Source organism: Zootermopsis nevadensis, unplaced genomic scaffold (genome assembly GCF_977971745.1).
Source record: "Zootermopsis nevadensis isolate Lab colony 2312 unplaced genomic scaffold, Znev_1.0 Znev_ptg000021l, whole genome shotgun sequence".
NCBI classification, from domain to species: domain Eukaryota; kingdom Metazoa; phylum Arthropoda; class Insecta; order Blattodea; family Termopsidae; genus Zootermopsis; species Zootermopsis nevadensis.
Genome location: NW_028259153.1, coordinates 5584038 through 5610534, shown reverse-complemented (window position 1 = coordinate 5610534; position 26497 = coordinate 5584038). Strand labels below are relative to the sequence as shown.

Below are 26497 nucleotides of genomic sequence, written 5' to 3'. Positions count from 1 at the left end.
ACCTTGGCCAATCCAACGGTTTGGAAATTGATTCAGAAATTCAGTCACCTGCCTACCAAAATGAGAGGTGCACCATCTTGCTGTAGCCACATTTCTTGCCCAGTTAGCAGAGGAAAATCTTCCAACATCATTGGCAGCTCTTCCTGTAAGAAACGCAAGTAGCGCCGAGATGTCAAGCGGTCTTCAAGCACACGCTGCCCTGTGTCTTGTCTATGTGTGCAGCTTAGTGAACTAATTTCTCAAACACAGCCAATACATAGAGTGCAGAGCATTTTCTTGACAAAGCGTTGCAGATCGGATCCATGTTTATTTGAACTTTTTGACCCAAAATTATTCAAAGAGCACATAGTTAAGCTATGGACATCCTGTGGGACACTGTATTGAAGTGGTTGGTGATGCTGTACATAGTGGTGAATTCTGAAACATGTTTGATGAATGGTATCTGGCTAAACTATAATTTATTACAGTTTTACTATGACAATGATGTGAAAACAATAAAAATAAACCAATATCTTTTTTAAAAAAATAGATATTTACTATTTGAAGATATTACCTTATTAATGTTAAATGGTGCAATCTACAGTCCACATTCACTTTATAACTTGTATGTTCAAATCAAGTGATATACTGAAGCCGTGATGATTACATAACTCTTCAACCAAGTTGATGGCATACCACCATTAAAAATGTAAATTATGAATGACAGCAGGTACAATCACTGTAGAAGAGAATATGATTATGATTTACTTTTTTGTAAAATAAGAAACCAGAAACAAAAGAACCATAAATATTCTATGTTAATTAACAACAACAGTGATATGAAATGTTGAAATTGCACGTTAGTTTGTCACCTGTAACCTTACTAATAAACAAATATGATACAACAATAATTGTTGAGCAATAAACATATCTCATTCGACTCAACACACACCCTTGCACACTTACACAAACTTTATTCCAAACCTCTGCTTGCTGATTGATTCTGAGCACCACAATAGTTATTTACACAAAATACAAAACATTCATACTCAATTTCATCCTCAAAACATGGATATTCTGTTTAAAGAGATGGTACAGTATTTCAAAGATTTTTACAATTAACTTCAAAGGACATTTTATCTAAAATTTTAAGGGTGCGCCATATTTTTTGTTTTGAAGAATCCTTGCTGTGCTATATACATAATATTTTAGACACTTTTTTTGGTTTGTTTCCATTTCCTATTCTTCTCAAGGAATTACATTTTGCTTCAGTGTCTGTTGGTGATAAGAATGGTGGGATAATGAACTAGAACTTCACAAAATGTAAGCCGATATTTTGTGCCATTATGCAAGATTTTGTGTGATCTGAAACATTCATGGTGACTAAGTATAATGAATTTTTCTAGGGCTACCAGCCATGTCTAGTGGTTTAATTGATTAAACCACATGACACTCCTGGAAGAATTCATTATGCAAATTTTCTTTATGAAAAACAAATACATAGTTTTCAGTTGTGGTTTATTTTCAATATTTGCTGTCAAATGAAAATTATTAACTGTTCTTAGAACATGCTATGAATTTGTAAGCCAGAGCACCCACTTAGTAGTCTAAATTAAATAAAAAAGTAAGGCTGTCCCACTATATGCCATGTAGGTGCTTGAGGGGAGAGGAGGTATAGCTCCTCCTCATTCTTAACATCAGCACTAGATAGGAGTGAGTGGATGTAGAGGCTAGAGGGAAAATCCTCTGCCTCTGTCAGGGATCTAACCCCAGTTGTCCAATCTCTAGTGTCACTATACTGTACATTATTTTGCACACCCAAAAGTTAAAAAAATGGGAGCATAATGAGACAGTATATCAGCTTTTTATAGAGTTTGAAAAAGAAAGCGGTATAAATTTTCATTGAATATGGAGTAACCATAAAGCTACTTAGTCTTATTAAAATGTATTTAAATTAAACCTGTATTACTTTCTATATCTCATACATTTCCAAATTACAATGGAATGAAGAAAGGAAATGCTTTATCACCATTGCTTTTCAACTTTCATTTAAAATATGCCAACAGGAAGGTTCAAGAAAACAGGGTTTGGAACTGAATTTGGGCACATCTGTTTCTATCCAATACTGATATTAATTTATAGAGTGAAAATATAAATATTGTAAAGAATACATAATCTGTTATATACTACTAAGGATGCTGGGCTAGAAGGAAATACAGAGAAAGCTAATATGTTCATGCTTAATCACCAGACTACAGGACAAATTCATTATATGTAGGTAGGAGATAAATGCTTTGAAAATGTGACACGATAAAAATATTTTGGAATGTCGGTAACAAATAAAATTTGAATTCATGAAGAAACTAAGAAAGGATTAAATGTGGGGATTGCTTGCTGCTCTGCAGTTCATAATCTGTCTTCCCATCTACTGTCTAAAATGTACAGATTGAAATACACTACATTATATCTTTACTCATTGTGTTATATTGGTATTAAACTTGGTCTTTTACATGAAGGGACGAACAAAGTTTGAGGGTGCTTAGGAGAATATTTGCACCCAACAGGGGTGAAGAGATAGGAGTCTGGAGAATATTACAATATGGAGCTCTATAATTTGTATACTTCACCAGACACTGTCAGCATGATCAGATTAAGAACAATAAGATTGGTGAGGCATGCAGCATGCATGGTGACTTGAAAAATGTGTACAAAATGTTCGTTGGAAATCCTGAAGGGAGAAGACCAATCAAGAGACAGACCTAGATGCAGATGGGAGGATAATACTAAGATAAGTCTTAGGGACATAGGGTGGAAGTGTATTGATTGGATTTATCTGACTCAGGATAGGGACTAGTGGTGCTCTTGTGAACACAATAATGACCCTTTGGGCTCCACAAAAAGCAGATGATTTCTTAACTGAGCATTCTATTGGTTTCTCAAAAATGACCCTACTCCATGGAGTTAGGTAAGTAGTTAGTTATATCTGAAAGTTCCAGAATTATTGTATAAAAATGTTGGTAATGATATTGAAAGTTTGTTATTATGCACCTTCATTATTAATCATGAATATTTCTTGTTCAAGTTACCATATGAATCTACACAAAAACCACTAATGTTAAGAAAATCAGTCTTTTCTTCATCAGTTCCATAGTACAAGTGGGTTTGTTGGGATTTTCTAATTGTTATCACATCCATATATCCAGCCTATTTGAAAATAATGATTTTTTGCACAAATTTTTAAAAGTTTGATATGTTAAGATGAGTTATATCATAATGAGGTTGAACCTATCCAAAGAAAACAAGATTGTAAAGGTGTACTCTTTGCAGTACATTAAAATTACAGATGTGTTCTTACGCCTCTTCATCAGCAATGATGTCAGCAGTGCAAACAAAGGAATAAAAAATGCAACGATAGTAGTCAACACAACAGTGATATCCAAAGTCATTATTGCAACTATGTGACGTGTAAAAAATGTGGTCTGAGGTCACTGTTGCAATAATGAACAACAGGACTGGCAGATATGGACAGGCTCATTATGCGTTCTTCATTTATGCTAAAGCACAAACACCTAAAGGTAATTAAATTTATTTTCATTACTTACTGCTTCAGAACACGAGTTATGCACAGACATTCGCAGTAAGCATGAAGAAATTGACCAACACAACTCTTTAATGAAGTGAGAACATATCCCGCGACCTACTCCAATTCAACCCACAGTTTCAGCCATAAAATGTCGTCTTGAAACGGAAATTGTAATCCCTACGCGAAAGATTATGCTTGGGAAGTGAGAACATGAATATCCACCACAATTAATAATTTTCTGAAATTGTAAATGTTAATGAGAAAAATATTTTATATTAAGTTGCATTCTTTATGATAAATTTGCTGTAGAGATATTTTATAAAATTTTATTTCAGCTGAAACAATAAATACTTGTGAAAATAGTAGTGTCAGCAAAAGTGCAATTTGTATAGTAATATAATATTGGTACATCGGAATAATTGCTAGTTGCAGCATAAGAAATTTAATTAAGCCTTGTATGTGAACACTGTTTTGTAACTCGGACTTTCACCGATGCTATCCCCGCCTGATAATTGGGTTGTTTTTAAAGGAAACGGTGACACTTTGACACTGTCACCCCACAATCATTTCAAAATAAGCATCAGCTAAAGTCCGGGAGTGAGGCAAGTGTCAGACAGAGGACAGACTCGCAAAAACTAAAACCTTCTAGAACAATCCTATCGGTACAGAGAACAAAGTTCACATATTGTACCCGGAATATGCCCTTGCTGACCAATATATACACCAGCAAGAGCATTACCAAACGCTTTTTGATCTGTACAAGTCAGTCTTCACGACGACACTTCATGCAGTCAGAGTCGACCACTGCGAGAGCCTTACGCAGCAACCTAATGTATTTATTACTATTTACTAGTAATAAAGCCTTGTACGAGTCAACTCTCAGCAATACTTATTCCATCGGCGACGAATAACCAACCAACCAACCAAAATCAGCTCGACCAACGTTATTCGAACCCACACTGTACTTACACGGTTTTCCCGTGTCGGGTACGCAACAAATTGCAGGGGCAAAAAATATTGTTTCAGCTGCCTTTATAATTTTTAAGAATTGGGATGAGATTCTCTATGATAATGCACCAAAGAGAAACAAGAAAATACTTTAAGTGGGATTTATGCTGAAGCAACAAGCAACTGTTGGTAAATGATAGGCAAGTGATGTCACTTACAGAAATAGCGTGCATTTTATGAACATTTCATACCAGAATAACAGCAATATTACTTTTAAAATTATTGCTTAGTAACATGTGATATGTGTCAAAAGCAACATTGTCGCTGTAGCACTGAAAGACACATATTGGCTTATTTCTATACTTTCTATAATGGATGGAAAAAGAAGAGAAAATACATTTCCTCAATTTTTTTGTTTCCTTCTGTGTTTGCATGCATGTATTTATATATACGAATATATGTAGAATATTCTGAATTTTTTTCTTCAGATTTTATAAACTTATGGCAGTAGATTTTCAGTATGTATAAATTATGTGTCATAATGTCACATTTGTGGGACAGCCTAAGTTTATATATGAGAGCATCAAATTTGCTGATGATTCATTGTGATAATACAGATACACCTAGTAAGGTTAAGATAAATTTATAATAGGTAATTACTGCACCTTTCATAGATGAAATAAATTCATAATCTGAGTTATCACATCACTACAAATCACAACCATTACTGACTCCAGCAGAAAATTGAACCAAGAACTAAAACATACATGTATGCTCTCTCTCTCTGTCACACACGCTCGCGCATGCACACACACACACACAATATGATTTGGTCCCTTGAGGTTTGTTATGAAGTAATTTGATTATAATTCTGGAAGTTTATAGATGGGCAGTATTAAAAATATGACGCATCTACAATATCTTATAGATGGGCAGTAATATGTTAACATGGAATTAATGAGGTAAAATCACCCCTGGCATTAGAATGAGATTTACATAACTGAAGTTGCTGTTGAGGAGACCTTCTTCAGTTTGATCAAAAATGTAACAAGAATTCCTGTAGGGTTAGGAGACTGACCAAGCAGTTCTGTTAACTACCAGTTAATCCAGCTGCATAGCTATACCACCATCCATTTGGCACTGATGAACCTACTTTGTTCTCTTTCTGTCTGTCTCGTGTTAAAACTATTGACATACTATTCGAGTATATTTATGACTATCAACAACAGATTACATTGACACCTGTTTTTCTATATGTACAAGAACTTTCTCATTCCTTCTTCATGGCTTCCCATGACTTCTGTTGGACTGCTTGTTATCGAGCACAATGTGCGTGACCGACTGTGTTCGAGCAGGAAGTGATACCACCATTGACTGAGGTGCACTGGTGCCATCATCTGCATTACTTGCTTCTTGCAGTCCATTATGTGTGCTGTTTTCGTCAAGGAAAACCCACTGTTCAAAACTTGTGCTGTTCCTGCTAGCATTATTTTCAGTGGATGCTGTAACCTGAGGTGTCAGTGAGGAGAAACTGATGAACTTATTTCCACTGCTACTGCCTACTCTAGGACCAATGTGAATGCTCTCCACAGGAGGCTGCTGGACAGTGTTAAGTACCCTTCCACTTCCACCACCCTCCATAGAAATTGTGGATGCAGTTGAGCTGTCTGACTTCCTGGGAGGAACAGGTGGCCTTGCAGGCTTGGTTCTCGGCTCTTCCATGTTGGAAATGTGATTTGCATTACTGCTGGCAATATTGACTGATGGTATTCTGTCTGGCATGATCCTCATTGGTATTCTAGAAGCTGTGTTGCGGATTGCTGTTACTGTAACATTTCCTTTCTGAGGTACGACGACACTATGAGCAGTGTCTGCTTCTTTGTCATCACCTTCGCTTGTGAAAGAGTCTGTTGACGGACTTGAGTCAGATTTGTATTTAAGCACTCTCTGAGTCACAGTGCTGCTAGAGATTTCTGCAGGTGTCACCTGCTGGTCCTGAGGGGTTGACTCTGTTATCATATCATTGGTGCTGCTATCAGCAGAGGTGACGACCTGAATTTCTGTAATGTAAGTCATGGATGGTGAGGGTTTATATGATGACAACTGACTGATAATTGGAACAGGAGATGTTGGAAGTTCTGGAGGCTGAGAGTCTTGTCCCCAAGTAGCATCTTCACTGTCATCATCCTTGGAAATCTGCTCGGCTAAGGTCGTCGTAGAATCAACTGCTGTTACAAATGGTTCTGTGATAGAAGCCAGAATGGAACCAGGATCACTGGTATCATGTGTTGTTGAGCTCACCACATGAACACTGCTGATACCGGCATGACTGGAAGTAACAATTGGAGACTGCACAGATTCATCACGCGTATGTGTTGTCATGCTGTATGCAGCTCCACTATGAGAAATTGGTGTTGAGCTGACCAGTCCAACCACAGGACTGCTGCCAGACTGTTGTGATGGAGACAGAGCACTGACACTGGACTGAACCAGGCCTGCCACCTCTGTGTTGAAGGCTTGTTTTCGTGGCAAGCTTGCTATTTCCCCAGAGACAATGTGGGTATCATGACGTGTTGGCATGGTATTGAATGTACCTGAGGCAATGGTGATCTGAGATGCAGTGGAGCTGAAGTTTGATTCACCACCTGGTTCTGGAGTGATACATAACACAGTTTTCTGTTGGTGTTTCAGACTTTCATTCTCCATTTGATCTAAGCTTTCTGTTCCACTGCTGCCATATTCTAAAACAGTTGAGTACCCCACATCATCTACATTGAGAATATCTGTTCTGGTTACCCCTGGGTGAGAATTTGTGAAAATAGCTGATGCAGATGCTGTGTCAATTTCTTTCTTTCTGTCAAATGTCAGAAACTGCTCAACAGCAGTTGACTCAGGCACAGTTACTTCACTTTGCATATGTGCTGTTCCTTCTTCTGTACGTTCATTGCTCTTGGAAGTTTGGAAGTCTACAGCCTTGCTATCTGACTGCATGAGTGCCTCTTCCAGTGTACCCCAGTCAGATGACTTTTTGAGCCGATGTCTCTGGAATGTATCCATGGCATTGTCCAGGCGAGGTTCCTTTCTATGTGCAATGCCATCATCTCCTTCTGGCATACCACCAAGGTAATCTTCACCAGGTGGTGGAAGCGGAGCTTTCCGTTTCTTACTGCTGTGTGGGGTACCACCATCTGCAAGATCCAGTGACACAGCCCGTTCCAAAACGCTCATTGGCTGTTCAGAATCGAGGCGTGAAAGGTCACCTAAAGATGCTGCTTTACGAGTGCTCTCATTATCCAACTGTACATTGTCTGATGATGGACTGTGGTGAATAGTGATGTGAGAGGAATTGAGTTCTATTGTTGTGCCCCCCTTCTTTGTCTTCTTCCCCTTTACCATAGCATCATAACTGTCATCATCTCCATCCAGTTGCTCCAGGTCTGAGTCTGAGTCAGAGTTAATGCTACTAACATTCACACCTATGTCATAGTCCAGGTGCTGCTGTCGAGGCTTGGGATCTTGTGTCACACTTTCGTCCCTTTCTGGTGACCCATCACTGCTTTGATCTCCTGTAACTGAAGCACCAAATGTGGTGGTATCTGTCCTAAGGGGCTTACCTGAATTGCCCTCAATTGTGATGTTTGTTATGTCTCTTTCCAATATATCAATATTATTGCGTTGCCTTGCCATATCAGCAAATGAGGTGATATTCTTTCCCACAAGAGGCAATGTCTCTATGTCATCAGCCATCTGAATATGTTCAACATCTGTTTGTCTCTTACTGCTATGTTGGGTTGAGCTATCTTTCAGTTTTTGCTCATCTCTCATCTCTCCCTCAGAGTCCCTATCAGACCCTTGGTATGGATTCTGACCAGCTGAGGTGGACTTCTCTTCACTTTCTTCAGGCGGTGGAGGAGGGGCTTTCCTCTTGTTTGGCCTCTTAGGTGTCCTCCCCAAACTATCACTGTCAATGTTATCAGGAAAAGTGGAATCTTCATCATCACTGGAACTGCCTCTACTAGGACCATCCTGTGAGACATTTCTCTTCCTTTCTTCAAACTGAGTCTCCACTACTGCAGTACCTAGAGATTTCCTGTTGCTGCGAGCAGCCATGGCTGCTCTGCAGACTTCTTCTGGGATTTCTGTAGGTATCTGACCTTGTTCCATGTCTTGCCTGCTCTCATTTTGCTGAGGTTTTCCCTCATTTTGCTTTCCAATCTTTCTGGTAGCTTCAATCTTGATAACTTCCTTGAGTTGTGGTGAAACTACTTGTCCTGTTGAATCCTGCACTTCTTGTTCAGAACTACCACCAGTGGTCTCAGGATTTATGCTACCAGTTTTTTTCTTGTCATTGTGGTGCAGCTTGTCCTTGAGATTTTGCAATCCCTTTGTCAACAGATTTTTCACATTGCTCTCCCCATGTGTATCCCCATTCTGCTTTCCTTCTTCAGGCTGATGCCCCATGAAACTATGTTTAGGAATCATTTGTGGCTCAACAGGTCCAATATCTATTCCTCGTTCATCATAGTAGCTGGAATTTGGCTTAGGTCTCCGTTCTACACCATCCACCTCTGAGATGGAGACAGAAACTATGCTCCTCTGGTTAGAGTGTGGGTTACTGCTTGGCACCTGAGCAACAGCTCCTTCACTAACCTTTTCAATGATGGAGTTGTGTTCATTTTGTCTGTGTTCTGCTTCAATTGCTGGTACCTTCATCCCCTGTTCAGGTGGGAACTCTCTACCTGCACTTTCTTTTGACCCTGCAGCCTCTTCATGAGCACAGTGAGAGTTTCTATGACCTGCATTTGAGTCTGGAAGCACACGCACACCAAACTTCTGGTACTTGCTAAGCGTGTCCTTACTAGACCTCTCTGGACTCGGAGAGTCTTGATTTCCAAGACCATTAGGTGAAGGAGTATCCTTGTTTGGTGCCCTTTTTGCTCTCTCTGGCTTAACAACAGCTGTGCCAGAGAGAACTGCTGCTTTCTCCAGTTTTATGTTATCTTTCCTTGCATCATTTCCAGTGGGTGTTGATGATAACTTAAGAGTTGGGTAGTCCCCACTCTCATCCAGCTGTGACTCAGTACGGGGTGACTTACCGATTCCACCCATTTGCTGCATCCTCCTCAGGCTCACTTTACCAATCTAGGGAAACAAAACAGTAAAATGTTATCTTTACACCCTTCATACCAAGTAGCTGCATGTAACCATAATGCAACTTTCCAGCCACTTCTATCACTAACTAACATTTATGCCAGATGTGTTTCAGCCCCATGGGGCTATTCTCAGTGGCTCTATGTTTGGTTCAACCTTACATGTTAAAATGTTTCACCCTAAAAATTGTAAACCATCAAGATCAAGTCCTGTTGAATTGATCCATCCATCATTTTGAGATATATTAAATCACAATGGTTAAGATGGGCGGGACATGTGGTCAGAATGGGAGAGTATAGACTGCCACATTTGGTATTAAACCAGAAATTGTGGGGAACAAGACCTAAAGGAAGACCAAGGGGAAGGTGGATTGATGCGATAGAGGAAGATATGAGAAAGATGAAAGTGTGCAATTGGAAGAATGTAGCTCAGGATAGGAAGAGATGGGGACATTGTTCGGGATAACAGAGCCCACCAAGGGCTGTAGTGCAAGAGAAGAAGAAGAAGAATCAAGTCCTGTTACATGTTAAAACAAATATTTGGTAACTATAAGCTAAAATACAATATACATGTTTTAGGTTATACCTACATCAACCACTGTGCTACCTTGCAACTTCAAATATTGTTATAGTTTATTTTCACTGCAAATATGTATCATGTCACTTGTAATGAAGCATAAATTCATATTTCTGGCTTATCTTCCAGTGGTTTTGATGTGTAGAACATCTGCCCATTTTGTAGTAGTTGTAGTAATGGTGCCTTCTTTGTGTCGCTTGGGGTCAATGAACATTTTAGTCTGTTGTGAAATGTGTCTGACATTGTAAATAAATGCTACTGAGTGATAAAAGTCGTTGGAAAGTTGTGTTATAGTAACAACATAATATGATGGGTAAAATAAAAAACACAAGTACAATTATACAAGACACTATGAGAAATACGCATAAAGTCTACAGGATATTAATGCCACTTGTGCTTCCCTCTCCTATTCCTAACGTTCCTGTAAAATACGTTGGTCAGGATAACAAGAACTGATCAAAATTAAAATTAGCTGGCATCTAGATACAAGAGAACTGCTTTTTCACTCAACCATTCCTTCTCAGTCCCATTTTCTTATTAAGACCTATTTACTTTAATGAATGGGATTAGTGTCTGCATTTTATTTCTATACACATACTATTAAAAGAAAAATAGTACTTTGTAAGTTAATACGACTCTCTAAAATCACAGCAAGGACAATAAAGACATTCTTTCTTAAGGTGTCATTGCGTTGCTTACCTGAGCAAGATCTGCAATTGACTGGCTGCGGTAGAATGGATGACAAATTCTGTCTCCTGGTGCAATACTCGAACCAGACGTTCTCTTGGTGCGAATGAGTGTGTTGGGGTGTGAGTTCGAAGCGTTCTCTACCTCTAGTTGCACATCATAGGGTGAAGCATAGCTCAAAATTGTGAGTGCATCCTCAAACACCATGTGCCGAAAGCTGATGTGGATGCTGTCAATCCGATCACCTGTTTTAAATGGTTTGTTGTATTAATTCCTAAGTCCAGCACCTACACTGGTATAAAATAGGGATCTGAGACAGTGTTTATGAACATGCAGAATATAATATGCTCATTCTGAACCCGAACACAGGTGAATGATGGATTGTAAAGAAGGTCGTTCCGACGGATGTATATAATCCAAAAAGTTTTAGAAGACCTGAATGCAGAGAACTGCTTACTGACATTTTGGTATTTTTAATTCTATTTTTTTACAGAAAAAAATTTGAATTGCTATACCTTCACGTCTAACTTAATGCTACATATTCTCAAAATTTAATTCAGAATTTTAAAAGAACTGAAGAAACTAAAGCGAATACTAAGGACAATAAATTAAAAGGATTTCAATATATCTATTGGCAAAAATACGTATCTTAAATCAAATTAATCAAATTCTACTAATCTTACGTATTTTAAGTTGCCTCTAATATAATTTTATAATGAGGAAAACCGTCATTTGAAAGCAGACTTGATCATTCTTAAGTAACGCATCACAAATCATACCTGGAGCAATACGGCCAGATTCAGATGCTGGGCCTCGGTGTAGCACATCCTTGACAAAGATGCCATCCCGCATATTGCCACAGATATTGAAGCCTAGACCTGTGAAGTCATGACTCCTGAGTGCTACTACATTCATCTGGGGCTCCTGACAACATCACAGAAACAGGGGTGTCAGCCAGTGGCAGTTCTAATTTGATTTTAAAGATGCAGTGTGCCAGAAATGGTCATCACTGCCCTGATGATGGGGGCAGCAAGCACAACACCCCTGAAGACAAGTCATCTACAACTGACCTACTAATAATTAGCAGTACACAAATTTCACAGGAAATAAAAAATTAGTGCCTCTCATCAAAGTACTAACAATATGATTGAGAAAGTGTGAATATATGCACTATATTACAAATGCATTTCTGCAGTTTTAGTCCCCTCACTGACCTTAATGCATATTTATTACCAGAGGTGGTGAACGGAGTGGGTGAAGTGGGCCATAACCTCACAATTGGTTCCACCACTCCTCTTGATCACTGACATAACTTTAGTAACAGAAACGCAAGAGATGTCACGCTGCACAGACTCAAATTATCTTTCCACTTATTTTTGTTAAATATTTACCAAATTAAAAAATGTCTGAAATACAAGATATTTACTTTATATAAAAAAGTAATTCCTTTGTGTTATGATTGACTTCTCTAGAAAGTTGATTAAGTCCAATTTCAGCATTATGTAAAGGAATTATATTAGTCATGCAACAACAACAAAAATTACTCAATACATTTCAGTGTGGACTCCCCAGTACCAAATTTAATCAAAATCCATTTAGTAATTTCTTGATATAATGTGCATATACATGAAAAGACACCAGTAACTAAAAGTAATACCAATAACAATGTTCATAATAACAGACAATCAGATTAAATGGAGAATCTTGAAAAGGAAAACTTCTGCTGTCTCATGTCAAGAATAGGCTGGTCTTCACATTGATCAATTACAGACTCTCTTTCATCACTTCCATAATTAGTCAGACATTACTTATCAGCTAACAATAGTTTTATTGCCTAAAAATACATTAACTAAATTCCATTTGTTACGAGGCATTGTGCACTGTACTGATGTTTCAGGGAAAGGAGTAAATGATATTCTATGGAATTAGATAAAAAAAACACATTCTCAACATCTGATTGGTTTCAAAATGTTATTCTCCTAATGTTACACTAACCATTCGAGAATAGGATAACAAACATAATATTTCTATGTAAAAGATAGGATGAAATATGAGGATGGAGAAAACTGCAAAATGACAAGTTTCATAATATGTACTCTTTACCAGATTAGTAATGTGGTCAAATCAAACAGGGCATAACACACGAGGAGGAGATAAGAAATTCACACAGAATTTCAGTTGAGAACCTCATGAGGTGACTCAATTCTGGAGACCTACAAAGATAACCTTAAAATCGAATTTTTGGAATACATTCTGAAGAGGTGAATCTGACTGGATTGGCTAAATACAGGGCCCAGAGTTTAACTTATGGTAACGCGACAACGAATATTTTGGTTCCATAAATGTGTCGAAGTTCTTGGTCAGCTGAGTAATTATAGTATCATGTTTTGCATTTTATAGGAGTCTGATATGAACGCTGTTCAACACACCTACCACGGAAATCACCTTTCCGTCCCCACTGCATCCCCAAAAGTGACAGATGAGACTAGTAGCGGTGGGGTTACAATTAAACGTATTGCATCCCTGGAATGTGCTCCGAGGATGAAACTCGTAGTACTTGAACGGTTTTCAGATAAAACGGAAGTTCACAGTGCAGTGATCTGCTGCCATCTGCCTATGGTTTACTGAGGCTTACTCAGTGCGGACCGACATAGATCGTCCTTGGGTGTTTTGCTTATAATTAAGATAACAAATACCTTTCTCTCAAGGCGCGGCCCGTTTCCTAGTCACAGACATGACTGTTCATACTCAGCATTCCTTTGTACAATACTGCTGAGCCACTGCAAAATTATTTTATTTTATGTAATGACACTTTCTTGCAACAATTTACATTCACAGAGTTATAATAATCAAAGCTCTAGCCTTGAACGCTTGCCCTATGGAACTCGCAACTACTTCATGAAGATCTGCATGGTTTAAGGCGCGCCCAGTCTTGGACAATTAGAATTCTAAACAAACTCCATGGAGCAGAGTCCTTGTTCAGAAACAAAGTCATTCAGCTAATTAAGAAATCCCCCCCCCCCCAGTGGAACCTGAAGGTTCAGTTCCATGATGACAAAAGACTGCCAATTAGAATTATATAATCGGATATTCAAATTCGACCATGAGCACAAATATATGTGTTGGATATACAGACAGGTCTCGCGAGAGTGCATCCAACGAAGTTGCACTCACACGCATGGCGAACCACTGATATCAAGTGAGGTTTCGGCTCGGACTGGTGAGTATAGGATTTGCCTTCGAAGCCAGTTACTACAGCGACACTTTTGTTTGAGTGCGCGCGCACAGCCAATCTGACACTTCTCCCGCAAGTCGGGATGATCCATAACATGTCACGTCTACGCTGTACTGACGATAAGTATACCGCGAGACGAATAGACTAATGAGGAGTTTCTAAGATACAACATTAGGAAGATAAATCAGAGGGTAAGAAAGATGTCAGCTAGCCCTGCTTTCGTCTGGAGGCACTGAGTAAAATCTTGCAAGTTACCCGGTTCTCAGAAGGAACAGATTAGAGGCCTTTGGCATGGTCCTTTTAAATAGTCGAGGAACCACAAACGTGGTTCGAATCGAATGCTTCCATAATGGGGGTCACTGCTCAGTTAACCCGTTCGGATAATCAATGAACACGGAAACGAGAGTGTTTACGAAATCTCTTCTTATCCAATTGCTTGCTTATTTAACGATGGCGTATGCGTGTCTCTTCCTGTCCGTATCACTTCCTAGCAGTCTCCGCCCGATGTTGGTCTTTTGGGTGGCAACACCGCGTGGGATTTCTATCCGACATTCCGCATTATCTTAACACTGTCGAAACGTCGTTTGAAAGACGGACAGAGCGGCAGGGTGTAGATTCAGGATGGTTCAAAAGGTCTTCTGAGGGATACGGGATGCAGTGAATACGATGGATGACGTCATAATATTGGTTATTATTTGTAGTAACGTGGCAGTTTAAATACACAAATGGCGTATTTGAAATCCACAACTCTTAAGATCTACACTGAAGGTCGGACTGCCAGACAAATTGCGATCAATTTAATGATGCGACGCACAATCTAAGTTAAATATATGAAAGCACATCGGAATATTTGTAAGATGATAAAACACACACAAACCAGAATTTCAAATTGACAGGTCCTGATTGGTCAGTCAGATTGAAACTTGCGCCACTCTTTAATTGAACAACTAATTTAAGCTGGGGCAATAACTTCCACTGGCTGGACAAAATTGTTATAGCAAGATAATTTCGAAAGTCGGAAACATTCCAAGAAGCTAAACTTTCTACTAGGAGATGAGGCGAACGAAAGCGCCCTCAGTGGAAATTTCCATCAACCTGGGTTGCCAGCTTTGGTCGGTTTATGTAACCTGAATTTTGAATCTGTTCTCCTCTTACAGTCTCGATTCCATCTTAGGAAGAAAAAAAAGCCGTCGCCTGATCCACGGACTTGTCCAGCTGCAACATGTACGTAGATACCGACGTTTCGGATAAACATACTGTCTCCATATTCAGGGCTAATGTGGGGTTTTGGGGAACCACTGAGCTACGGGCGTATTTACGTGAACTAAAAATTAAACATGCCATACAAATATCCTGGAATGTTGTAAGACAATATGTCTTACAGTTAATTTAGATATATTGGGTCATTATTCGCTGGCTTCTCATCTCGGAGGCCCTGCTTCGCGCCCGTGACGTCCATGAGAAATTTGTGGCACTGGGACAGATTTTCCTCCCGAGTCGTTTGGTTTCCCCTGACAGCACTCGATGTTCATTCATGTACCACCTGGGAGATGGGCAATTTGTCCCATTAGCGGCCCAGTTACAGACATACAGAGTGATTGATATTACAAGAACAAAATTTAGAGGTGAGTTTTTCATTCAAAATCAATTATATAAGATCATAAACATTTGTCCGAAAATCCTTAATTTTCACGTTAGGACCATTTTTACGTTCTTGAACTTACGCCATCTGGTATAATGCTAAAATTTTTACGTCTAATATCTAATCACCCTACACAGTACCATCCCATCGCAATAACAACAACAATAAAGAAATTTTATTTGGCCAACATCCCGGGAGAACACCACACAAGAAATATGTCGGAATACACTTGCTAGTCATAAATGTACAGACAAGTGCTCATCACAGTTTAATGATTCACGATGAAGAGATTAGGAATCCCACGTCACGAACCACACAGCAGAGGCGTGAAGGTCAAAATGTAGGGCCTAACAAGTAGATGTCACGACGGTTCAAATAACTGAGGCCTATGTTAAATATTACGCTATACAGTGTGATTCAAAAGCACACAAGTAGGCCTATACCAGGTGATTCAAAAAGGACTTTACAACTTTGAAAGTGTATAGAAATTTATTCAGAAGGCTTACAGAATCGGTTGAGGTGTCATTTTGTAGCAAAACAAATCAAGTTTGACTCACGTTGTGCTGTAGTACCTAATTCCGTCACCGCGAGCGCAAGCGGCAGTGCATTTGAAAATGGCTCGAAAATTTTCTCATACCACAGTTAGACGAAGATGACCAAAAAGGACGCATTCACTTCTAGCAAGACGGCGCACCACCTCACTACCTCACAGAAGTCCGGGATTTCCTCAATAACCGTTTCCCAGGTCGGTGGATTGGTCGAACAGGTTCGATAGCAGATTTGACACCTCTCGATTTTTTCTTATGGGGTTTCATTAAAGATCGTGTGTATGTTCCACCCTTACCTGCTAATCTCACTGAGCTCAAAGCGCAAATCACCGCCGCAGTTGCAGAAGTGACACCGGATATGCTGGATCGTGTTTGGCAAGAAATTGATTTCAGGTGGGATGTCTGCCGTATCACCAATGGCAATCATATCGAACCAAAATGACTGTTTGAGGTAAAACTTGATTTATTTTGCTACAAAATGACACCTCAACCGATTCTGCAAGCCTTCTGAATAAATTTCTATACACTTTCAAAGTTGTAAAGTCCTTTTTGAATCACCCTGTACTTCTAATGGTGAACTTGGGGTAAAACAAAAGTTTGAAGTGGGCTCCGAGTACTCAGAAACAACAATCTGAACATTTCACATTGTTGGCGAAGGCACGTACCAATACAGTATGGGGATAGTTCTGAAGACACTGGCACTGTCAACGTCAAAATTCCTAACAAAACTATCCCAATGAAACCATCACTGGCTTCCTTCAGTTGACGGAAACTTTTGAGATTTTGTAGACAAGTTTAATCCCCACAGATAAAAATCAGGGGAAATAAGATCAGGCGACCTTGGTGGCCTAACGAAATCAATCGTTCACCGAACACATTGCACAGAAGATCCGTGGAGACGAAGAAGCCGCGGGCAATGTCAGCCTCATTCAACTGGCCAATGAGAGGGCACAGAATCGGTTCACATTGTCGTCCTCAATGAATCTGAAGTCTATTGTCCAACATCCTGATATTTCACAACACACACCAAACCTATGATCGTACAACCTCGTGCGGCTGTTTGGGTGTTGACGTACCCGGGTAAATGAAACCACACTTCATCAGTAAAAACGTGTGACGTCCACAATATCTTATCCGTTGAGTGTAAGGAAGTTTGTAAACGATCGGTAAAATTGCGCACGTTTCCAGCTGTCACGTTATTTTACGTCGTATGCTGGTGATGTCTTATCCAGATGCACGTTCAGTTGTCTCTCAAGCGCGCTCTGTGTTGATGAATATGAGACAATGGATTTTTTCGTGCTTTGCATTATTCGATCAGAGATTTCCAGTACTTTGTACTCTGTTAAAACTCACGTCGTACCGGATCTAGGCGCGTCAACAACCGATCCAGTTCCTAGCTCGTCAATCAACTGCCTCGCTGTGTTGACTGAGGTACGTGAGATTCGACCTCTTCTGAGTATTCGCCTCCGAAACGGAACACGCTTTCCACCAAAAGCACTCAGGCCTCGACCTCTTCTGAGTATTCGCCTCCGAAACGGAACAAGCTTTCCACCAAAAGCACTCAGGCCTCGACCTCTTCTGAGTATTCGCCTCCGAAACGGAACAAGCTTTCCACCAAAAGCACTCAGGCCTCGACCTCTTCTGAGTATTCGCCTCCGAAACGGAACAAGCTTTCCACCAAAAGCACTCAGGCCTCAAGTGACGCCACCATTTTCACACATGCGCGCGTCCAAATAGCTCACCATTCACGACACAACTGGCCAACTCACGTGACACACGCACACACGACGTAGATTTTTACGTAAAGTGACTTTTACTGTTGTCCAAGTTTAAAAGTTCCCAATACAAAAACTCACCAGTTCTCGAGTTGCATCATGCGGACAGACACGTGATGAAGCAAACAGACGTATTTTTGCACCTTTAGGTTGCGAAATCGTCTGAAAGGGGGAAAAAAGTGTTTCCGCTAGATTTTAGCTCACGTCATTCGTCCCTATTATCCTATATGTCTCTGATGACCACCAGGCCTCATTCGCCCAAATTAAGAAACGGGCGGAGCGGCTTAAACCATCTATCCCCATCAATAACCGAGGTACAGGAGTACTTGATCCACGCTAACTCCTTCAGCACGCTTGAATTATCCTAGAAACCGCTTTACCCTCACTTTAAAACGAGCTACAGCAACGTTCGACCCCATGCCGAAACCTACCCGACATGACAATGTCCTGTTTCTTCCATCACAGTTCTAACTACTTCTGAAAGTTTAAATTATCTGGATAAACCACGTGTTCATAGAGAGCAAATCGTAGATTTAAAATGGAAAATTATCGATAACAGGAGCGTCACTGTAATTCCAGAAGTTGAAATCCCAACACCGCTAACACCAAAGACTGTCAGTGGAGACCGTACTGAGCTAGTTCCATCTATTAATATATCCGATCCTGACACCCCATATCCCTAAGATCCATCTTAATGTCATCCTTCCATCTCTTACTGTCTTCAACTTTACTAATCACTTTGTTTTCAAAAAGGCTGCTTGTAACTTGTCTCCTTCAAAGTAAGAGTATGTAACAGATAATCTTTCACGTTCTTACATTTACTTACGTATTTATAGTTTATTTAACGACGCTTTTTCAGTAACTCAGACTACATAGCGTCGAATGAGAGGATGACTGCGAATAACGAACTGTAAAGGATATGAAAGGAAGCGGTCGTGATAAAATTTGAGGTACTATCGCGGGATTTGTCTGGAGAGACTGAGGAAAACCGAAATTTGGGTCCGGTTTAGTAACGACGTTTACATTCTTATAAGGACAATATTACGTATATGTCATAAATGGAATTAATAGTTTCTGGCCGAATAACGCGATCGAGATCTATCTTGTATTCGGGAAATCCCGGGTTAAGCTTTCGACCCGGAGACCGACCATACTAACAGAGGTTTCTCGTGGTTTTCCTCAATTCTTTCAGGCAAATGTCGGAATAATACTTTAAAATAAATAAATGTTGTAGTATTTGAAGTTTTCAGAGTGATGTGAGTTTGAACTGTGGTCTTCTGTTGCTATAGCCCTGAAGAACACAATTCAAAACGGTTTCTGAGCTCACTTACCCCAATAAAGGAGTCATCCAGGGCCCTTCGCTTGTCTGCACTGCGGTTCCCAACCAGAGCATTCCACGGCGACCAGCGAACAACCTAGAGAAGACAATGTAACCGGTCACTGATATGAAGGAATTAGTTTGTACAGGAAAGTACCTATCAGTCTTTGCTGTTTTTAGTGATCGCAAATAGCGACTTCAATTTGGTGTGTTTTATAACCGGTGAGTATTCGGTGGTTACACTGTCCTCACGGATGACTGAGGTAGGGTTAGTGGTGCCTGACTGCGCCTCAGAGAAGTCATGGAATATCCTCGGGTCGTTGACGGGAAACAGACGTCGAGTGTGCAGGCGAAGTTTGGATGCAAGTTCCTGGGATGTACACTTTAGATGGGAAGAAGTCTGTACCTCAGGATAATATTAGTCGGACTGAAGAAATGTAAAATTACAGCTTTCATTACTGGATCACTACAATAGTTGTAAATTTAATTGATAATTTCTAAAATTGAAATACGTACGACAACCATTCTACCAAAACCATTGACTGACATCTCTATTGTTGTGCTTGACAGGGTGGTAAGAGAAAACACGAAAAATAAATTTTGAAGTTTTGTTGTGGCTCTAAAACTTTGCCTGGACCCAGGGACAGCCGCTGTCAGCACAAATTGACTCTATAGAGGTTTCACACCGGAAGCTACCAGGGTTAGGGGTTGTGGTTCCTTGACATAAATCCCATTGTTGTGGGCTCGATTGGGTTTGAACATGTGGGCCTCTACAAATTACTTCCGAGGATCGAATACAATAGACTATAAGTCACACTGTTTGAGCATAATTTCATCAAGGTTTCCCATTACAGAACAGGCAAATCTACAGCCTTCGTACCACCGACACAATTTATTTTCAGCAGAATACATGTACAAGTCAAGACGACGGTAGATTACATTGAAAATTATTAATTATCAGGACTTTTTCCATCGTCTATTCTATCGGTCTAGTGACAGAGACTAACTCTATCTAAGGGGCCCAACAGAGTAGGTACCTCTCACCTGAAGACGGAGACATAACCAGCCTCCGAAACGTCGTGGGTTTTAAAGAATAGACTATGGGAAAAAATCTGACAATGAATAATTTTAACTCTAAAATATGCTTTCTTTTACTATGTTACACGTAGAAACACGCAATTTAACAGAAGAGTTGAGAATTGTCTCTTCTCTTTACGCTTATGAACACCTGTAAACGAGAAATCATTTATGGGAGAGGTAACAAGTTTGCTTTTTGAGTGAACTGTCGTAATTTCTTACTCTCAGTGCAGATCCTTGTTCGGTGTAAAATAAACAATTTCATTCAGTGTTCTAATGGGAAATACGATTACATGTGGAAAATAACACGAGGTTTTATTTACAAAGCTAGTGGTTAAGGTTATGACCGCCGTTTTGGAACTTCGTTTGAACTTTTCGTGAACTTTTTTTTTTTCTTCAAACAATTGAAAAGCACTCACCTTCTGGTCCAACTTCGCTGGCTCCTTCTCCATCGTTGTGCGTCCAATCGGGGTGCCATCTGGAAAAACAATATTTGTGTATCATTAAATATATAACAGTTACTTATCGATTGTTTCCTTGTCTGTACACTTAAAAGTCGATGTTTGCTTATTAATAAATAAAGCTAGGATATTCAGACATGACAAATTCCTAAATTTATACTAAGATGTGTAGAGTTCTTGACTTAAGTTAAGAGAGAGAGACTATGTCACTTCGTCTCCCCCGCCACCTCCCTAAAAATATTTTAGCCTGGGGGTGACTTATGGAGTTTAAGATAAAAAATATTATTCTTTTCTTACTAGTTTTAGTTTTCGGTACAATGTTTTAATACTTTTCCATCACTACATCTCTCAATTTGAATTATAGCTCCTGATCTCCAATTTCTGGGTATTGTAAACTAAATGTGAACAAATTCATCTAACATTCTCACCTTCCTACAGCGTGTTTCGTTTTTGCCAGTTTCAATATCTGTGCCTAAATCACTGTTTCGTGCTGTATCCTGCTACCTAGGATGAGAATATGGAACGTCGTAATACTGCATAAACCGTAAGAAATAATATATTAATATAATTAGACAATAAAATGTCAGTGATTAAAATGTATTTGGAATCAAGTACACTATACCACATAGAAAGTACTGGCAACGAATTAATACTAAACAACAAAATATTACGCCATTTGAATTTCAGAAGACGTGGCCACAATGAACATTGGAAGAGATGTCATCAAGTGTAAGAATGAGAAGGAAGAAGGAGATTGGCGAATGACAGAAATAATGGAGTATGGACAAATAATAAATGGACAGAGGAGTGTGGTTTGTCTTAATACATAGGAAACGTAGTTGTAATAAAATCTGAAGAAAACGCAGAAGAATAAAGGAAATATTCAACGACAAAGTAGAATAAAATTTGTAAAGCAAAATATAGAGCATGTTTAGTAACAAAATAACAGACCAAGAAACTTTACGAAAAAAAAATACCGAGACGGAAGTGCCTGAGAACGACAATCAATTGAAGTTAGTTATGAAATTAAAAAGAAGCTAAATTCAATAAGCTGATATCACTGCTTAGTTTAAGGATATTTATATTTGTTGTGGTGAAATAAAACAACAATTTGATGACGTCTTCATTCTGAGGTCTACGCCGCCTGCCAAGGTCTCGGGATAGGCCACTTTAGACGCATTACCAAGTGTTCTAGAAATCTTACTAGCTCAACCAGTCCACCAATCTGAACGGAGAGTGTGTTATTATTCAATACCTATTTCTACAGCCAGTACTTGTAATTATCAGGGTTTGTTAAAATGAACCCTCTTTTGCTAATGTAATTGCGGGTTTGAACTTAATTTATCAGCGATGAGGAGAATAAGCTGATGGCAGATAGCAACAGGAAAATCCGCTCAAATTGGCAGGGGAATTCCGGCTCGCCATCTTATTTATGCAATGAAATTCCCAGCCTGCATGTTAACAGAGTGTGTTAAATTTAACAAGAAATACAGAACTTTGTACTTTGCCGATTATTCATGTGTTCTTTTAAAACATAAACGCGCGCGTGTGCAAGTGCATGCATGCATACAAAAACATTCACATACTTACAAATTGCTATCGCAGTATTCTGTGAAGGTCGTACAAATTCAGATGTGCTATTTCCAGTCTTTCGGTCCATTTCTTAAATATCCATTTCTCACTGCTGCATTTAAAGTCACTTTTCTGTGGTGTGTTTTTATTTTTATTCTTCTTAATATAGTATTTTTGACAGAATTAAAAATTTTAATCTTCCTTGCATATCCCTTCTTTTTACTGTATCTGTGATAACTTATAATTATGCTTCGCCTTCTTTATCTCTTACTGAATAGGACTTATGACCTGTTCCAAGTTATAAATATTTAAATTATGATATTTGTCGTCGTCGTCATCATCATCATCATCATCGTCATCCATTGCTGTTTCCAGCCTGTGGCCGGGTCCGCTTGGTAAAGCCCCTCCATCTCTTCCTGTTCTATTTGTTGTATGATGGATCTCCGGGACGAGAAGCCAGCGATTAGATGCGTGAGCTATTCACTTTTCAATCCACATCTATATGGCGTTGTTAAGAACGCATGGAGTTATACGCCCCCTTCACCACACGCCCTTGTGGCACAAATCTTAATTAATCGCAGAGGATGACTGCCCCAATGGACAAACAACATGTAATAGTGCGTTTGGTGTCTGAAGGAATTACAGGGCAGAGATCCACCGACAACTGTATGCCAACGACGGACAGAATGACGTTTGTACGAGTAGATCGAAAGTTCAAAAATAGCTCAACTCAGCGTTGTTAAGGCAGATAGGTAAGGACGCCCATCCACATCCACAAAAAAATATGGATCGTGCTCAAGTAATGATTCTTAAAAACTGTCGGGTAACTATTGCGGGAAATGCTACAAGATTGGACATTAATGTCGCTCGTCCTTCGTAGAAACCTCCAGTGTTGCTATCTTACTTACGCCGCACTCACTCAACAAAAATGAACTACAACTGTACCACTGGGGTACTGGGAACGACCCGTTCTTCAAGTGCCTGAGCACTGCGGGTCCCAACTTTAAGTTAGCTCGATCTATAGACATTTTGGTAGGGCTCCTTGGACGACGGATCGGCCCGTCGCAAGGCCTCTACCTGTACACAGGACAGCACAGCACAGAATAACATTCATGGCTTGAGTGGGATTCGAACCCACGGTCCCAGTGACAAAGCGGCACAAGGCCCACGCCTCAGACCGCGCGGCCACTGCGGACCACAGCTGTACCACACTCGCAGCATGTCACTAACCCAGAGCTAAAAGAAACCAAGCCAAAGCAATGTTGCCAATCGCACAATACAAATATTCCAATACTGCCCTTATTTTTCAATTCCCCTCGAACAAATCTGATCGCACGGCTGCTGGGTGCTACCAGAACTAATACAACAGAATACGGGTTACGGTGAAGACTTAGTACGAGGGGCTTCACAATTAGCATTCTTCGCCAAATGTCTGTTATTAGGATCATCATTTCAAGGAAGCTGTAACACGCATGAACAGAATGAGAAATACAGAATTTGGTCGGAATACCTAGAGACGAGTCCAGGTGGAAAATCTAGAAGCAGACAGAAAGATAATATTAAAATAGGTCTTAGAGGCATTCATGTCTCAAGACAAAGACCAGACGCGTTCTCTTGTGGGCACAACGATATATCTTCGGATTTCATAAAACCGGGAATAATAAAATTTTCCAAGAACGGTTGGTCCATGGAGTCGGCGTAGTTTTAAGAAGCTTTGTTACAGATGCAAATGTATGTCCTTCTGATACGTTCGATACTCAATAGCGATCCACCATATTGGACTTTGTTCTAAACGGTCGCTGGCAATGCGCTGGAATGAATGAATAATCCAGCCACGGACACTCCGTGTGCTGTGTATCATTTACCGCCAGTGAATTATGTGCTCGACAGAACACGAAAATATTCCTGCTATAGAGTTTGTTATTACACGGAAAGCCGGTTTTATGTCACACTTGGAGTACCAATGACAATTACGAGCGTTACCGTGTGCATTACGGAAATTTCGCGCTGTATTAATTTTGTGTCAGAAAATGGAATGCTTAAATGAGTAAATAAATACGTGGAATTGTTGCATTTTATAACGGGCGATAAAAAATAGGATTAAGGAAATTGATTATTACCGAATTGGAATAAAACATTTGATTTTGTACCTTTTTACTGAATTATTATTTTTTAATTGAATAAAAATTTACTTGGATATTATCCATCGTCTAGTAAATATAAAACGTAAAAACGTAAAACGACGTTTCGGAGATAGGGATTAGCTCTATCTAGTGGGCCCAACTGTGTAGGAACCTGAAGACGGAGATAGAGTCCCATCTCCGAAACGTCGTTTTACGTTTTATATTTACTAGATGATGGATAATATCCAAGAAAATTTTTATTCAATTGACTCTTCACCATCGTCAAGAAGTTTTAGATTTGATATATTATTTTTTACACAGGTAATTCACATGCATAATCACCAGTATCAATTTATCACCGTATTCATAGTGAACAAAGGCACAGGAGCTTAAAGAACAAAACTGTTTTGCGTAGTTACCTCGACATCAGCCACTAATATGAAATAAATAACTCCACGGAGCAGAACCCTCGTTGAGAAACTAATACGTAGTCTCTCGGAGGACAAGAAATTGTCCACTTTTTGTTGTCCTTGAAGGTGCATTACAAGAACACACCACTAGACCCTACCCTGAGCCAGATGAATCCAGTCGATATTCTTACACAAAATTTTTAACATAAATTTTAAAATTATTCTGGGTCTTCACAAACTGTAACTTCTCATCGGGTTTCTCGATTAAATTGCATATGCATATAATCTCCTATGCGTGCTACATACTCCAAAAATAAAATACTCATTTATTTGATGAACCTAATCATATTTTCTGAAGAGTACAAATTATGAACCTCTCATTTTGGCGTTTCCTCCAGTTCTCTGCCGCTGTAGCAATGTTGAATGACGTTGATTCCGAAGTTATATCCAGTCTCAGTAGTGTTGCCAATCATAAAACGAAAATATTCAGATATATCCCTTATTTTTTTTAATTTTCTTCTCAGATCAGACTAAGGTTTCAGTAACAAGCACTTACCTTTGAAGCAAGGATTATCAAAGGCATATTGATCGCCGGCGCCCTCTGGATCAGTCACCAGAACCAGATGTTTTCCTGTGAGACAGAAAGGACACGTCTTAGAAAACAGGCGATGTAAATAGTAGCCTACAATGCCGAATTTTGTTAAATTTGAAGATAGGGAGATGGAAAAATGTGGTCACAACTTTAAATTCGGTCAAGTGACAATTATGAATTGAAGTTTCATTCAACTAAGTACCGAGGTTGTGATAACACGCCGAATGAATGAATGAATGAATCTATGTACGCCTACGTATACAAGGGCCTATGCATGCCAAAATTTATTTGATAATCTGATACTGATTTGATCTTCTGATCGGGAAACAAGGCCAAAATACATAGCACACACAGATTTCTTAACTCAGTAGTTTCTCTACCTTAAACCGTTTACAGGATGGTGGCAACTATGTTTACCATTTGATTAATCGTATGTCACCCACGCAGTCCCTTCTGTGGATTTCATTGGATTTTCAGAATTAACATAAACATTAATCCGAAACATGATTGAAAACTAAAGTTCTTGGGGGCATATGCCAACACTTGAAGTAGTTTTACTTAGTTGTACATCACAGTGTTAACTTATAGGCCTGCATGTTACCAAACTGTTGTTAAAATACGAAGCAATAAGGTTAACAGACATAAACGTGTTCATTAGCTCGGTAATTTCTTGTCTTAATTTAACAAACTGAAAGAGAGGAAGGCCACGTGACGACGCAGACAGAAGTTAGTATAATCGTTGATGTAAAGATGAATATAATACGATAACAAATTAAATAGCAACCATTTTAAATACAAAATAAACTGTCATTGTCTTGTA

The 26497-nt window shown here is 39.4% G+C and overlaps 1 protein-coding gene across 4 annotated transcripts in view; it reads right to left on the bottom strand.

Annotated features, from left to right (window-relative positions):
• Positions 1-441: 441 nt before the first annotated feature.
• The window catches only part of LOC110840074 (uncharacterized), a 70084-nt gene continuing 44028 nt past the window's right edge, over positions 442-26497 (bottom strand). Inside the window, exons 2-7 of one of the 4 annotated variants that reach the window (XM_087353010.1) lie at positions 25642-25716; positions 20939-20997; positions 19456-19539; positions 11704-11848; positions 10937-11169; positions 442-9652 (exon numbers count right to left, since the gene is read on the bottom strand). In XM_087353010.1, coding sequence (XP_087209136.1) covers positions 5792-9652; positions 10937-11169; positions 11704-11848; positions 19456-19539; positions 20939-20997; positions 25642-25716 — 4457 coding nt within the window. In that variant the 3' untranslated portion in view covers positions 442-5791. Of the gene's footprint in view, positions 9653-10936; positions 11170-11703; positions 11849-13353; positions 13507-13620; positions 13728-19455; positions 19540-20938; positions 20998-25641; positions 25717-26497 lie in introns of those variants that run through there. The other 3 variants (XM_087353013.1, XM_087353011.1, XM_087353012.1) reach the window with 3 other exon arrangements.